This window comes from Gastrolobium bilobum, unplaced genomic scaffold, assembly GCF_033153095.1.
Source record: "Gastrolobium bilobum isolate Gb01-03AN ecotype WA unplaced genomic scaffold, APGP_CSIRO_Gbil_v1 utg18394, whole genome shotgun sequence".
Lineage (NCBI taxonomy): Eukaryota > Viridiplantae > Streptophyta > Magnoliopsida > Fabales > Fabaceae > Gastrolobium > Gastrolobium bilobum.
Window position 1 is genome coordinate 133,415 of NW_026895274.1, and position 17,974 is coordinate 151,388.

The window sequence follows — 17,974 nt, forward strand, 5'->3', positions numbered from 1 at the left end:
GAATATTATACACATTTTGTCTTTTCTGTTTTCCTGTTCTATATTCGTCTCATTAATATATATTATTCATTGGTAACATGGTACTTCTTTTTCACTTCAACGTTTCAATTTTAACTTTCAGACATTTGGTTAATTGGATAACTTCTCATTTGATAGCTTTCTGATATATTTGGTCTTTTGGAGAACCATTACAGGATAGACAAGCCTCACATAAAGGGGGAAAAAAATTAGGGGCTATTAATTGCTGTAAAGAGATTTTCACTTTGGACCACCCACAGTAACTGGGGTTGGGAAAGAATAGAATTCTTGAGAAAAAAAATTTGACAAGAAAAGAAAAAGCACATCAAATTAGAGCTTTCTGTGTTGATTTTGGTCATGGGGTGGTGCTGTCCAATACTGCTTGACTGCATGTAGTACCTTTTCTCTTTGGTGAGGTCCCTTTTCATGGTTTGCAAGTCTAGTATCCCATTGCATTGCTTCTGCAAACTTTTGCACCTTCATCAACACATCCACATCATCACGCAATATTACACTACCTTGTGGCCTCAAAATCCGATCCATTTCAAGAAGAATGTCCTCCATGTTGCATCTGTGACAACATTGATTTGATATATTATAAAGTTATTTAATAGAATCACTATTGAAATAGTTACTTGTCAATTTCCAAAATTTATTTTTAAAACCAGGAGATGATGTCCATGTAACTTTTTAGCTAACCAAGTTGACAATTTACCTGTTCTGGTAGAGGCTAAAAATTGAATCACCATGTATGAAGTCATAAGTTCGTGGGTAAGTAGACATGGCTTCACACCTGAGAGGGGACAAAAGTAGTTAGTAATAAACTTCAACTACCATGTGCTGAAAAAGTGTTAAGCGGCATAGGTTTGGTTTCAGTCCAAGATAATACTAGATTGAAAACAAGTGTATCTTTCAAACAGTTTCCTGTCTGTAGTAAAGGACAAAATTTGGTAGCACTTGTGTTAAGCATATAAGCAGAGATAATCAGCAATTAAACTATCTTTTTCCATAAAAATGCTATTAGTGTGGGATTGACTATGATTCTTTTAATATAATCAACGTGAGCTATGCCCCTGAGGGCAAATTTTGGAGCTGCGGTAATTGCTCCTTATGATCAGAATGTCATAAGTTCAAGTATGAGAAATAGTGTCTTTTAACATGAGAGATGCCCCCAAGGGTGAACCTTGGAGTTGTGGTAAAATTGCTCCTTGTGACCAGAATGTCTTTTAACGTGAGACATGCTGCTAATCTAATTAGTTAGTCAGAGGGACATGTTTGAATTATGTTTTGAAAAATAACTTTTAAATTTTCAAAACAAAAGAATATGTTTGATAACGCCTGTTTCGTAAAAATAATTTTAAAAATTATAACTGTTTTTTAGGTTTTATAATCAAATTTAGAGAATATGTATCAAGTATTCTTGTTTTGTGTTTTGACTTTTAACTTAAAAAAAAAAAATACTTATTTCATTAATTATTCTACAAAAACAGTTTTAAGAAGAAGAAAAACAAAACACAATCAAACCGATTCTAGCTTCCACTCAACTAACTAAATTGCTTGCCTTTAATAAACTACTCTACTTTTCCCTAGAATGAGTCTCTCACCTTTAATTTACCCATATTAAGCAAATGGAAGAAAGACATACCAGTTCTGATAGGTTCCAATTAATCCACGTTCATATATGACACCAAGTGTGTTGATCTCAGCCTCAACAGGGACAATGTTCATGACCCACACAGGATCATCAGTTAGTGCAGCTGCAAAGCCTCCCAAGTAAGCATTCATATCAAGTAGATTACGATATCTCCCACGTTCAGCTAGCTGATAGTCGAGGGTCTTGTAATATGCTACTCTCTTCTTCCATAACTGGGAATTTTCTTGGAACATGTCAGCTGTAATTCCTTTCAAACTTCCACTGCTAATCCTTGGGGGAATTGATGTTAGTCTCTCAGGCCAATTAGACAATGCCCCACCACTAACATCTCTGACATCATTTACCTCAGGCATTGGTGTCAAGCAGGTATCCATTTTAGTGTACCTACAATGAAAAAAGAATGTTGAAGATAGCAACAATATAGAAAAAGGTGCATAAAAAAGAAACAAGTGTTGGAGGGGCCCAAAAGAATCTTCTTCTCTTTTGAGCTGATCAACAAGATTCAAGAACCTAAAGGAATGGAGTAAGAAACAAGGTGTAAAAATGCAACTCAAGCTTATAATTACACTGACTACTATCTTTATCATCCTAGTGGTTTTGGTATCACTGCTAAACTCTCTTTGGCAGCAAGCATAATTTGCTTTTACCCTTCAAAAAAGAGAAACTGCAAAAGCTATGCCCCAAAAGCAAAATCAATAGCATAAGGGTCTAACATATTACATTATCTTAGAATTATCCGGCTAACATGTTAATGACATCAATTGCAAAACAAGAAAAGGCCATATTACCATGCTGTGTCTGGATCCTGTGCCTCACAGAAGGGTCTATTCTTGAAGACCTTTCTTGTTATTTTGCAATGAATATGATTGGTAGGCTTCTGCCATATTGCAAGGTCATCCCTCTGTGCCAATTTTTTCCAGCATAGACTTTTTGCCACTTTCTCAATTCCATCCTGTTCATCTTTGAGACTCTCACGAGTCCTCTCCCATCCTTTCCAACGATTCTCCCAGTTTATTGGTGGCCCTGATAGAATCCAATAGCCACCAGGACGTAGTACTCTATCAACTTCAGTCAAGTAAATTCCCTCTGCAAAACCAGAAATTAACAAATTTAGTGTCACATTCACACAAAACTAACTAACTGGCTTCTTAAAAATGTGAAATGTGATTATGTTCAAAGAATGGATGTACCATACTGGCCCCAGGGAATAAGGCAACGTGAACAGTGAGCCATGTCAAATGCTCTTGAAGGGTAAGGAAGCCTAATTGAGGCAAGAACTCCAATCAATGCAGGAACTCCTCTTTCAAGACCAAATTGAACCTGAGCTTCGTGTGTATCTCTTGGTGCAAATGACACTGCTAAAATGTCACGTGACAGAAGATAAGCTCCCCAACTTGCAACCTGAATAGTAAATTATGTAACTTGTCAGAGACCAAATGAAAAATATGTCATACACACAAAGATTGAAATTCTGCTAATTAAAAACGTCTAAGGTGGGTTGGTTAGTGGTATGTTTCAAATCTTTAATAGATGCACACATTCCATTAAGGTGATGTTAATGGATGTGACTACACAAATGGAACATGTTTTGACATGCCATAAAAAATACAAGCGAAAGAGGATACCCAATCAAAATGTCTTTGTAATAAACTTATCCCTATTGTTATTAGGGTTTTATAAGAGTTATGTTGTAGGAAAAGTGATTGTGTTATGTTATAGAGATTCGTTTTGCGTGCCGAAGTTTTTTTTTTTTTTTTGCTGCGGGCCCCACAAAATGTTGTGTGTGTAGGAAAATTTTTGTGGTCATGTTAAATGATAGATGATAAACTCTTGTTATTATTACGTGGGGAGAAAAAGCGAGGTCTGATGAAGTAACTTATAAATCAGGTGAGGGAAGCATGATTAGATGGTTGGGTAGTAATCAACATCTATCTCTATTATCTCGTACTGTGCTTTCCACCAATTCTTCAACTAACAACATAACTATTATTATGATTATGATTAGCACTAAGTGAATTAGAAATACATTTATTAGTAGTTCAATAATGAAAAGTTTTATCAAATCTTTAAGCAAAAATTCCTCATTCTTTCAATTGAATAAGACAAGACAGAAAGAGAAATTATCTTAGTACACTCTGCCTTTTACTTTTCTTTTATCAAAATGGCACTTTACTTCAGTTTGAAGAATTTGAGTAGATTGTTTTGGAAACTAGTTCTAGGTGATTCCCATTTTTTTCTTTTCTCTCTTTACAAGAGGACAAATTATTGTTCAGACTTTACTGTTTCCAACATCTCTCAAGACGTTATCTATAGCTGCATTTCCAAACATTCATGTTCATCTACAGCGAGATCCTTTGAGATTATATAATGTCAAAGAAAACTTAGTCACACGTTTAGGATTGGACAGCCTACTCAATCACAATAGTATACTCAAAATAAAATATTACATGATTGACATATTGACAACAGATTATAAAATATTAAACATACAAAAATAAAAAGTCAAACATGGAAAATATTATAAAATAGATTAAAAAATTATGAGAACATGCTGAAACATAAAAAAAAAATTGTGGGATTTAACCAGTTTTCTATCTGTTTCAACCAAGGACGGAAACAAAAAATAAAAGGGAAAAATCAATTTTCATTTCTTACGCCCACTTGATCTTTCGAATCATATATTCCCATAAAAACCAATTATCTCAAAGCATCAAAGTAATATATATATATATATATATATATAGAAAAAAATTACTCTTATGCTACATGTGACAACTTTCTCTCTTACACACTCTCCGATAACTGTGTCATCTTTTTCTTTTCTTTTTATTTTTCAGGCGGTGGAGTCCATAAATTTATGACATGAGATAACTTATCTTTTAACATCCTTTAACATTAGATTAATAAAACTCATATATATATATATATATATATATATAGGATATTGTGACACGCAAGTTATGTTACACTCATGTGACACCCAAATTTAAAGTGAAAGCATTAAATATGGGAAATCATAACCATACAAAGGTAGAAATAAATATAAAATATTAAATTTGGAAAATCATGACCATACAAAGATGAAAATAAATATAACCGTTGGATCAACATAAGCGATCTAACGGTGAGATTGACTGGGTGTCACATGGGTGTAACATAACTTGAGGTGTCACAATATCATATCTCGTATATATATATAGAGAGAGAGAGAGACACACTCGCATTTATGATTTAGAATCCCAATTAACTTACATTCTCTTTTGATTTCTCAAACATTCCAAATCAGACAAATTCAAATTAACACCAACACCAAAATCCTCTAAAAAGTTTAAAAAAACAGAGAAAAATAAAAATAAAATTCTCAATTTCTCAGGTCCACCCTTGAAAGAGTGGGGCAGTCACATGCAAAGGGTTCATTATTCTATTAAGTAGTTAAACTACCCGTAGCGGCCAGGTGAACCACCCGGTTCACCAAGACGAAGCGGACGATTCACCAATCAAAAACAACAATCAGAAAATTGCATAGTTTCTTTCCTCTGTTTTGCAAAAAAAAAAAAAATTTGCATAGTTTTATAAACAAACAGGCAAAAATTGAACAAGAAAAAGGCACTAGGAAAGAATTAAAGTTTTTAAAGAACCGAATTCGCCGCCACCGGTTCAAGAACTAACGAACCGGGCAAGCGGTTCAAGAACATGCTTACATATACATACCCCACAACCGGTGTCTATGGCGGTTCTGATGGACCCATCTTTAAGGTTGATAATCTTTCCGATGTCATCGATGTACGCGCTGGCGCCACGTGGAAACATGGTCCCACCACCAGGGAAACTGAACCGGTCCCCTTCGAACCGGACCCAGTTCTGGTTTTTCTTCTCTATCGTCAACTCCTTGTGCGGCACGTTCGCATACCACACCGAGTCGCGACTCGCCGGCCACCGGAGCGGGACGCGGTACCCGGCCGGAGCAGGAATTCGACACCGCAGAACCTCCTCCGGCTCAGGGCAGTGCCTCTCCCGGTACATCAGCCTATCACGTGGGAAACTCAGCGACCTCTGCACGTCCTCGCATGGCGTGTACTCGGACTGCGAGGCGTTGCACGGAGGCGCGTTGAAAACACGCGCCTCCTCTTGCGGCGGGTCCGGAACGTAGTGGTGGGCGGAGAAGTCGAGGTTGGGCGATTGGGTTGATGGGTTGGAGGTGGAATTGGAATTGGAATTGAGATTGAGGTGGGGGCATACGCGGCTGCCGGAGGAGAGGGTGTCGGAGATGGCGAGGGTGGCGGCGGTGGGTGAGTTCTGCCAGAGGCCAAGGAAGTAGAAGGTGATGCAGAGGAAGGTGGTGAAGGGGATGAGGAAGAACCATGTGTGGAGCCTGTTGGGTTTCTTGAATGTGAAGTTCTGAAAAAGAATTGCCCAGTTCGCCATTGATGGTGGTGGTGTAACTGGTGTTGGTGTTTCTTTCAGTTCTTGATCATTCACAGTGAAGAAAGAGAGAGAGAGAGAGAGAGGGGCCAAGTGTTATATGTTATGTTTTCGTAGAGTGGTGTTAGGTGGAAGACAGCGCTTATATATATACAAATGTGTATAGAGAGAGAGAAAGAGAGGGTGTGATGTTGTTGAAGATTTGGGAAGCGTTGAAGAAGAAGAGAGAGAGAGAGAGAGAGGGTCTTGTATGGTTTGAACTAAGTGGGTGTGTGTGTTTGTGTGTCTGAATTGTGTAGAAGATGAATGGGTTGTTGTGTTGTAAACCTGTAATGGCATTAGCAATTTGGGAAGCACATATAGTTACGAGTCTACGATTCTTTTTGGTAGAAAGTGTTTATTCTTTTAAATGACACAACTTATATCCTTTCACTCTCACTAGGCACACCTTTATATTTTTTTGTTCATTCTCTCTCCTCTTGTATATGTCTCTTTCTCTCACTTAAAATGACACAACTTTACATCATTTAGAATGATACACATTTTTTCCATCTTTTTCTAACTAAATACGAATTTTTATGTTACCAATATTTACGTTTTATTTTATTTTTTTATCCTCCTTTTAAAGTCTATCAAATTAATAATGATTTAATTTCGATTTATACCATCCAATCAAATTAATTATTACAATTAACATCAAGAATCAACTTGACGGACATACTTAAAAGCAATAGTACACACACAATATAATGGATATGGAAACAAATATTTTTTTTAAAGAAATAATAATGAGTATCAAATGGAAAGAGGATGTTTGCGGGGAAAAAAATTATCTTGGAAAAGAACAAGGAAGACCCGGATTTGAGATATTGGTAAGCAATTAATATTAGATTTATACTCCTTCCTTTCGAAACAATTGTCATGTTTTGTATAAAGTTAAGAAAGTTTTTAAATATTTTTTATTTTGGGTGCATATAATAACGTTCAATTAAATAATTATTTTAAGAAAAAATATTTATTCTTTTAAAGGATATAACTTTGTGTCTTTTTAGATCCTAACTATTGATTTCTGTCACTCAACTGTTATAATTTATTGTGAATTATTAATTAATTAATAAGTTTGACCCTAATAAATTATAAACGTTGATTGACGAAAATCAACGGTTAGGATCTAAAATGACATAAAATTATGTTCTCGATTACAAACATTTTTTGCTTATTGTATTGATATTTTCTTTCATTTTATTTAGTAAAAATACTAAAAAAAATATTTGTAACTTCTAAAAGTTTTGAAATAACTAATAATAAATTAAAATTTCAAAGTAACCATTATTTAAAAAAAAATATTAGTATCTTCTAAAAGTTTAAAATAACTAACAATAAAATAAATTTTAAAAGTAACAATTATTTTATAGAAAAACTGCATTTTTAATTAGAATTGATGTTTGTAGTGAAAAGGGGTATAATTTCATTGAATTCATTCCTTTCTAATATGACTCTAATTGATATTTCCATTGATGTTTAAATTTATTTATTTTTTGAGACTTGTGGAAAAATTAAGGGTGTCAAAGCAGGTTATATGAATTTAACACAATATGAATATACGCAATATGAATACGATATAAAATTTTATTCATGCCAGAATCTTCAATATGAACACGACACAAAAATGTTGCTAGTTGACACAACAAAACACGAATCACACGTAAATTATGGGTCAAAATTATAATTGATAAAAATAAATTTAAAAAAGGATCAAAATTTAAAAAATATGAATCGAATTCGTGTTGACACGACACGTAATTTTTGCATGTTATTTGTTCAATACAAATATGACACAAATTTTTTTCAGCTCAAACACAAATTTTCATATTGTGTTTCAGGATTATAATCTGTTTTGACACCATAGAAAAAACATATAAAACACAAACAGAACACTGACCACGCATCATTATGATGAGGAAGGAGGATCCCATTATATTCCTTTGGAGTAAATTACAATAATCGTAAGGAGGACTATAAAAAAGATGCACATTCCATTCTTCGGCATATCCACTAATCCACATGTAGGGTTGTGCAAAAAAACTGGTTCACTTGCCCTGCCATTGATCCGACCTCGACCCGACCCATAAATACTCATATTTTTTGAACTGGTTTAAATACTGACCCACTTTTATTTGGGTCAGTTTTAGACTTGACTCGTTTTAATATTGACCCACTGACCCAAAACTTGACCCATCCAATTATGTGAAAAAAAAATCACAATTACATTAAAAGAAAAGTTTCAAAGTAAAACAATTACGTCAAAATTTTTTATGGAAAATATTTTCATAAAAATTTTACAGATTTCAAATTTCTGCGAAAGTTTTCAACGAAAATATTTCCGTCATCAAAAAATTTTGACGGCAAAAAATTTCATCAAAATTCTTTACAGATTTCACATTTTGGCGAAAGTTTTCGACGGAAACATTTTCGTCATCAAAAAATTTTAACGGCAAAAAATATCGACGGCAAAAAATCTCATCAAAATTCTTTACAGATTTCAAATTTCAGCGAAAGTTTTCGACGAAAATATTTTCGTCCTAAAAAAATTTTGACGGCAAAAAATTTCATCAAAATTCTTTACAGATTTCAAATTTTGGCGAAAGTTTTCGACGGAAACATTTTCGTCATCAAAAAATATCGACGGCAAAAATTTCATCAAAATTCTTTACAGATTTCAAATTTCGGTGAAAGTTTTCGACAGAAATATTTTCGTCATCAAAAAAATTTGACGGCAAAATATTTCATCAAAATTCTTTACAAATTTCAAATTTTGGCGAAAGTTTTCGACGGAAACATTTTCGTCATCAAAAAATTTTGACGGCAAAAAATTTCGACGGCAAAAATATTCATCAAAATTCTTTACAGATTTCAAATTTCGGCGAAAGTTTTCGACGAAAAATTTTCGTTAAATTTTTTGACAAAAAAAAATTTTCGGCGAAATTTTTAGCGAAACACATTTCCATCGAAAATTTTCAACTAAATATTTTCGTCAAATTTTTTGATAAAAAATTTTCATCAAAATTTTCAACGAAACACATTTCTATAAAAAAATTTCGTAAATTTTTTTGACAAAAAAAACATTTTGACGAAAAAAATATTCTGTCAAAATTCTTTAGAGAATCTAAATTTCGTCGAAAGTTTCAAATGAAACATTTCCCTCGAAATAATTTTCGTCAAAATTTTCGTTAGAACACATTCCCATCGAAATTTTGAACGAAAAACATTCCGTTAAATTTTTTGACAAAATTCTTTTTTCGTTTAAAACATTTGATGGAAGAAATCATTTTCGTCAAAATTGTTGACGGAAACTAAATTTCAATAGAAAATTTTTTTTTGTACAAATTTCGACGAAAAAATAATTTTGTGACGAAATTTTCGTCTTTTGCAACGTAAAAATTTCGACAAAATTTTGTGAGAAAACCAAGTCAAAAACGGGTCAGGTCAGATTTGACCCAGTTCAGAAACCAAGTCAGACCCACTTCAGAAACCAAGTCAGGTCAGATCCAAATTGGTTCTGAACTAGTTCAACAAAATCCAATCCAAGTCAGACCTGACTTGGATCAAATTAAAGCGGGGCGAGTCAAAATACCTGACCTATAAAAATTAAGTTGGGTCGAGTCGGACAAAAACCTGACCCGACCTGACCCATGCACAGCCCTATCCACATGCATACATATCTACATGTATGATACACTCTAGTCGTCCAAGATTTTCATACAGGGGTATAAATAAATCAAGTGGTTTATTAGGGATTTATTATCCATCCTATGTCAAATCTGATACATTATATTTAATAAAATAGAATAAATTCAGAAAGCAAACCACAAACCTATTTATACAAAGCCTGGCTTGCAAACCTATATATAGATTAACTTATATCATATTATTTATTTTAATTAAAAATAAAATAAAATAATTATTTTTATAATTTTAGTTAATATAAAAATATTATTTTATATTTCTTTTCTAATTCTTGATAGGTATTAAAAATTTAGTATATTTAGACAAATTAACAGGCCTACTTTTTTATTTTTGTAAAGGTTAGTCTAAACCTATATTTTAATTTACGCTAGACTAATAAATTAAATCAGACTTAAAAATAATTTCAAGTAAATACGATTTATTTAAACCAAAATGTAACCTAATCTTGTTCATTTTACATCCCCGGTCAATGATGGATAAAGCATTAAATCCCGCTCACGAGAGTGGCAAATGGGTGATATTTTTCGCAGCTAGAGACTTGACGAGCTTAATTAATGGGTACCGTTGAGTCACCTTTCAAAGTCCTTATCGGGAGCTACCTCCAATCTAATGAGCATACCCGACACCTCCATAGCCAGTCCTGCGCCCATTCATAATACACGATTTGTCTGTATTCAATTTCATCCATGTAATCAGAGTTTCGTGCTTGAACATGGGAGAAATACCACTTGACGTAAGTATTTTTTATAAATATTTCAATTGATTCATCGTTTTGTGACTAGTTCGATTCGAAATTAGTTTCAAAATTAAAGTTTTAAATTCATCTCTCAATTGCTCAATTCTCTGACACCAACTAACGTAAGGGTTGTTGTTATGAACAAAGTTGTCAACAAACCTAATTGCACCTCTAACCACATTTTTAGGGGATGAACTGGTTCCATTAAACACCAGGTTATTTTTGTCTTTCCATGTACACCAACAAACTGTTATTGAAGACAGTGGGTGATATTATATCACTAATAGATTTGAACCCATGTATAAAGCAGAGGAGGTAGATGATCAGGATTATCACTGTGTAATTAAAAATATTAAAAACAAACTTACTTGTCAGTGGCAGAATAATGAAACAGACAGAATAAAAGGATGAATATATGCAGTATAAGAGGAATTAAATCCGAGCCCACAGAACGTGTCTCCTTAAGACAATTTGCCCCCTCACTGATGCCTAAGGTTGATGGATGTAACACCCCGTTCTAGAACCGGTTTGTTAACATCGCATTATGATATTAAGCGTAGTTACAATCACATGGGTTCAATTAAAATCCGGATAAATTTTTCATTTTAAAACATACCGAATTTATAATACCCAATTCCGTGATCATAACCGTTTTACCTTGCGGAATCATATCAATTAAGCTTAACATCATGTTCTTATTCCATTTTTAAATCATTAATTTACTTCTTATTTAGTTCACATCTTCTACTATATTGTAGGTTTCTTCATTAGCTACCTGTGGCTTCAAACCGTGCTCAAATCGGGGCACTGCAGCCCAAGTTAGGACAATTTGGAGCAACACAAGAGAGTGTTGGTCACAGGCCCAGCGCGCTTCAGCGCGCTACCGGGCGCTAAAGCCTCCATCTGGGCGCTTAAGCGCACGGAGGCAGTAAGCATCAGCATTTCCAGTGTGGATGGGCGCTTAAGCGCGCAACAGGGCGCTCAGGCGCGCTAGCCTGGGCGCTTAAGCTCCCACTGGGACGTTTTAGCGCGCAGAGACAGAAGCATCTCCTCCTTCAGTGGCGAAGGGCGCTTAAGCGCGGACCAGGGCGCTCAAGCGCGCAACCCTGGGCGCTTAAGCCCCACCCTGGGCGCTAAAACACGAGGGGGCAGTAAGCCACCCAACTTTCTGCAGCAAGGGGCGCTTAAGCGCACGCCAGGGCGCTCCAGCGCGCAATCCTGGGCGCTTAAGCCCCCACTTGGGCGCTCCAGCGCGAGGAGGCAGAATGCATTGGCACTCGCAGGGGCAGCAGGGCGCTTGGGCGCGCTCCTGGGCGCTTAAGCGCGCTGCCAGGGGATTCCAATTCCCACATTTCTCAAATCCAAGCCTAGGGGAAAATGCATCCCCATTACGAACCCCAAATGTCCATGCCCCAAATCTAAATCCTAGCACTCATCCGACCTCTCCTCATGAGATTTAGCTAGGATTTGGGCAGCATGACCTTTGTTTTCTCATCGTTTACCAGTTTAAACGAAGAGGGTACCTAATTGATTTTCAGCCCAACCAATTCAACAACTCAATACATAACAAGCATGCATATATTGAATTCCAAGTAGACATCATTTACATTAAATATCCTTTACAAATCATAGAACTTAGCTTACAAAACACTATGATCATTCCCTTGGCTCCCATCAACAAAAGGTGTAACCAAAGGCATGAGCATAGGCTAAGTTCATCCAATGAATCAAGATATACAAATGATCATGGGCTTTCAAAATAAAATCCTATACATGTCAACTACAAAAGGCATGCATAAACTCAAAGAAGGGCCATATTTCATGCATAATCTAGATAGGGCCACTTGCCACCAGAGGCTCCTGCAGCATCCTTACCTGAAAGGGGGTCCCCACAACACGGGGTGAGATATACGAATATATCCAGTAAACCAGGGGTCCTTGGAGCATCTCTCCACCCCACAGTTCCATATCAGTGTAATAGCAATAACAATAATAATGCAGTAAATACATATCTATGCAAAGTGCAATACATCTCCAGGAGAAATCCCTCGAGCTCTCAAGCTGTCCTAAGGAAACTCAGATGCAAATAGTCCTACTGGCCAGCTAACTACCAAGTATGATTTACGCATCGTCATGCCACATACCAACATAGGGAAACACCATCCTATGCCACACCAAATGCATACACATACGTATAACAAAGCATTACACTATTTTATTGCATTTATATACACAATCACAACCTCCACCCTTTCAGGGCTTGGTAGAACAGTCAAGGGAATTACACCCAAGGTCCGAAGGCTTACCTCAATGCTTCAGTCGACCTTTGTTCTTCACCAACAGTTTCAGCAATCAACTTTTACAAACATACACCTACACATGGTGTAATGCAATCAACACATTGCATCCAAGAGTATTTCACAATCAACCATCAATTACTCAATTCAAAGCACAACCCAAGTATGAGCTTACCAATTCCAATGAGCTATTCAAGCTCCATAGCTTGCTCCAATGGTTGATCACTCACGGTTGGTCCAAATGTCTCAATCCTAGACATCACAAGGATCCAATCAATCATTCAACTCACTAATTGTTCAACATGCTAGAATACTAACCAATCCAAGCATGAATTTTCCAATATTATGAACAATTATCAAGTGACTATCTAGGCTCATTTCCACCGATTAAATGACATTCCTAGCATTTTCCATAACATGCTCTAAGCTCCATTCTTCCTAGAACATAGCTAATTCAACTACATTTCATAAAAATCCCAATTTACTATTCACAAACCCTAACTCATGCAAATTTCAAGGAATCATGAGGTTCAAGGGTTAGAATCTTACCACCAATGGTCACACAACCAAGCAAGGGGTGTTCCTCAAGCTCCCATGGAGGTTGAACTTCCCAAAACCCCAAAATCACTCAAATGGTCGAATTTTTGAGGGGTAATATCTCTCTTCACAATGCTCCCCACTCAAAACAAAGCTAGGATTATGAAAGAGGGCGAGATTCTAAGCGATTTAGGCTTTTGAATCATCCAAAACCATCAAGGTTTGATCTCTCTCTCTCTCTTCCTCCCTTCTTCTCTTCTTTCTCCTTCTTCTTCTCTTCTCCTTTCTGGTTCGACGGGTTGGGTGGGAAATGAGGGGTTCTTTTGGTGTTTTACCACTTAACATTGGTTAAGTGGTCACACGTGGGTATTGGTTCGTCTATCTATTCAACTCCAATAATTACCAAACTTTACCCAAAAGTCTGGAATATTATTCTAGGAGTATTACTATCTTTATTTTTATATTTTGGGTACTTTTGCCAGTACCCATTTATACCCCTTAATTTTCACTGAGTACACTTTTTAACTCCAAAGTGACTCAGATTCATTTAATTAAGCCTTATACTTAATTTCACTCACTAAAACATGTTTAATTAATTAATTACACTTGATTTCCTAATTAATTAATATGGGCTATTATAGTCACCCCACCTTTTTAGCGATTTTGTCCGCAAAATCAAGAACGTACCTGTCCTTAAACTCAGGATATTGCCGGAGAAGCTCATCTTCCCGCTCCCAAGTGGACTCTTCAGGCGTCCTTCCTTCCCACTGGACTTTCACCATAGGAATAGATTTATTTCTCAGCTTCTTCTCATCTCTTTCGAGTATCTTCAGTGGTCCAATAGGAGTCTTCAAATTCTCCCGGATTTCAACATTATCAGGTTGAACCACATGAGAAGGATCAGCTACATATTTCCTCAGCTGAGAAACATGAAACACATCATGTAAATTTGCTAATTGCGGAGGTAAGGCAAGCTGGTAGGCAACCGGTCCCACCCTACGAAGAATCTGGTAGGGTCCAATAAATCTCGGACTCAGCTTCCTCACTCCAAGGGCTCGTCCCACACCCGTAATCGGTGACAGCTTCAGGAACACATGATCTCCCTCCTCAAACTCTAGAGGCCGGTGCTTGAGATCATAATAACTTTTCTGACGATCCTGAGCCCTTTTCAGACGATCCTTAATCATTTAAATCTGCTCAGTAGTCTCCTGAACAAAATCCAATCCAAACCGCTCTGTGTCTCCAACCTCTGACCAACAAGTAGGTGTCCTACACCTGCGACCATACAAGGCCTCGTAGGGAGCCATACCCAGACTAGCATGAAAACTATTATTATATGAAAACTCAACCAGCGGGAGATATCGATCCCATGCAGTACCCTGCTCCAGGGTGCAAGCCCTCAGCATATCCTCCAACGTCTGAATGGTCCTCTCAGTCTGACCATCCGTCTGTGGGTGATAAGCAGTGCTCAGTCTCAACTGAGTGCCAAGAGCCTCCTGCAATGCTCCCCAGAAGCGAGAAGTGAACTTCGGGTCCCGATCACTAACAATGCTCTCAGGCACCCCATGAAGCCTCACAATCTCCTTCACATAGAGCCTAGCCAATCTCTCCGCAGAGAAATCTACCCGAACTGGCAAAAAGTGTGCGGATTTTGTCAATCTATCCACAATCACCCATATAGAATCATAACTAGCCTGTGTTCGCGGCAATCCCACTACGAAATCCATGGAGATACTCTCCCATTTCCATTCAGGAACATCCAGAGGTTGCAACATACCAGAAGGCTTTTGATGCTCAATCTTTACCTTCTGACAAATGAGACACTTAGAGACAAATTCGGCAATATCTTTCTTCATACCAGGCCACCAGAAATTCATCTTTAGGTCCTGATACATCTTTGTAGCTCCCGGATGAACTGTAAAATGACCCTTATGAGCCTCTGTCATCACTTCTTCCGCCAACTGCCTAGGTACAACTACACGACCCTGATATAATAGTATACCCTCATCATTGCAGGATACACCACTCTGACCTTTTAGTCGTCTAGCACTTTCATTTTGCAGCTGGGCTTCTTTGATTCTGGTCATCAGTTCATTCTCAATGCTTGTGATTTCAAAGCCACAAATTTTACATGGAAAAATTTTAGATAATTGAATATCTCTGAACCTCTCAATCACATCATAATCTCTGATCATCATGCTTGATATACTCACGGATTTTCGGCTCAGTGCATCAGCTACAACATTAGCCTTGCCAGGATGATATTTCAATTCAAAATCATAGTCCTTTAGGAACTCGGTCCACCGTCGTTGTCTCATATTCAGCTCCTTCTGATCAAACAAGTATTTCAAACTCTTGTGATCGCTGAATATTGCAAATTGCATTCCATACAAGAAATGCCTCCACTGTTTCAACCCAAAAACAATTGCAGCAAGCTCAAGGTCATGGGTTGGATAATTTTCTTCATGCGGTTTCAATTGCCTCGATGCATAAGCTACCACCCGCCTATCTTGCATCAGCACACATCCCAATCCCTTCTTGGAAGCATCGCTGTATAGCTCAAATTCACCTTCCGGGTCGGGAAGTACTAACACCGGAGCGGTCGTCAGTTTCTCCTTAAGGCTCTGAAAGCATTCTTCACATTCTTGTGTCCAAACAAATGGAGTATCCTTCCGGGTCAAACGGGTCAATGGCAACACCATGGCTGAAAATTCTTTAATGAATCTCCGGTAATAACCAGCCAAACCCAGAAAACTTCTTATTTCTGTTACTGTCTTGGGTCTCTCCCAATCAACAACTGCCTCTATCTTGCTAGGATCAACCGCTACTCCATCAGCAGAGATAACGTGACCCAGAAATTGCACTTGAGAAAGCCAAAATTCACATTTAGAAGGCTTTGCATATAACTGTTTCTCTCTGAGAATTTGCAACACAGTTCTCAAGTGACCTTCATGCTCTTCCTTACTCTTCGAATATATCAGGATATCATCAATAAACACAATCACGAATTGATCCAGAAACGGCTTAAATATGCGATTCATGTAATCCATAAACACCGCAGGAGCATTAGTGAGTCCAAATGGAATTACTTGATACTCATAATGTCCATATCTAGATCGGAAGGCAGTCTTCGGAATATCTTCCTGCCTAATTCGGATTTGATGATAACCCGACCTCAAATCAATCTTTGAGAAAACACAAGCACCCCTCAACTGATCAAGCAAATCATCTATGCGAGGGAGAGGATACTTGTTCTTAATGGTAACCTTATTCAACTGACGGTAATCAGTGCACAATCTCATGCTACCGTCCTTCTTCTTAACAAATATGACTGGTGCTCCCCACGGGGACACACTTGGCCGGATAAACTGCTTAGCCGAAAGCTCTTCAATATGCTTCTTTAACTCGGCTAATTCCGGTGGTGACATCCTATACGGAGCCAGAGAGATAGGCCCCACACCAGGCAATAGATCAATCGTGAACTCAATCTCTCTATGAGGCGGAAGTTGTGGAATTTCATCTGGAAACACATCCACAAACTCCCTCACCACGGAAATAGTGCCAATCTCCTCATGACTTCCGCCTACTAAACCCCCCACAAAGACATATCCCAATGCCCCGGCCCTCAAAGCCTTTCTAACCTGCAACACAGATAGATATGGGGAAGAACTAGTAGCAGAATCATCAGCATCAAGCACAATCCTTTTACCACAGCAGTCTATCATAGCACAGTTCTTTGACAACCAGTCCATACCCAAGATAACTTGAAGGCTGATCATAGGTAAACAAATAAAATCCAGCACGTAATCTCGGCCTTCATATTTGAATTCAACATCTTTACACAACACGGATGTATAACACTCCTCTCCAGTAGCAGTAACCACTTTCATTGGAGGGCATCAATGTAAATTGTACCTTTCACTAGATTCGGAGCCTTCTCCGATTGTTGACGGTCCATGGTATATACTCTACCAACCGTCTGAGACTCTAGCATAGGTTGAACAACAGAGACCGGAACAGCAGTAGCTTGAACTGCCATAGTCTTTGCTTCGTTCTGAGGACACTGCCTGGAGTAGTGACCGGATCTTCCACATTTAAAACAAATCAATTCACCGGTAGCACATGGACCTCTATGATCTTTGCCACATCCCTTGCACTTGGGAGGAGGTCCTCTATCAACAAATATCTTCTGAGTACCGGGTTTTTTGAACAAGTCAAGGGCTTATTCGCATTCAGCTTCTTGCCTTGCACCTTCCTGTCCTTCCAATAACCTGAGCCCGTTGCTCTATGGAACTAGGTGCCTGGGCCTCTCACTTCTTGGTTTGGGACACCTTATACACTTCTTCCACTTTCCTACACTGGTTCACAAACCGACTGCTCATTTAACACCCATTGGACTGTAGGTCATTCAGCCGGAGTGGAAGGCTCGCCCATAGTTGGCGTATTTCACCAACTCATTGAATTTTGAGAAGTATTGGTCAATAGACATCGACCTTTGCTCCTAGATTCGTTGTACTCATTCTTGGAGTATACTAAACTGCAACCAAAGGCACACATAACATT

General features: G+C 37.5%; 1 protein-coding gene across 1 annotated transcript; it reads right to left on the bottom strand.

Moving 5' to 3' along the window:
• Window positions 1-348: 348 nt before the first annotated feature.
• LOC133303317 (probable methyltransferase PMT16) lies at window positions 349-6,331 on the bottom strand. Its single transcript, XM_061503210.1, has 6 exons — window positions 5,384-6,331; window positions 2,863-3,073; window positions 2,461-2,758; window positions 1,664-2,056; window positions 734-811; window positions 349-589 (listed from the first exon to the last, which is right to left on the bottom strand). Exons 1-6 carry the CDS (start codon window positions 6,095-6,097, stop codon window positions 349-351), a joined length of 1,935 nt encoding a protein of 644 aa, XP_061359194.1. The 5' UTR covers window positions 6,098-6,331.
• Window positions 6,332-17,974: the final 11,643 nt, after the last annotated feature.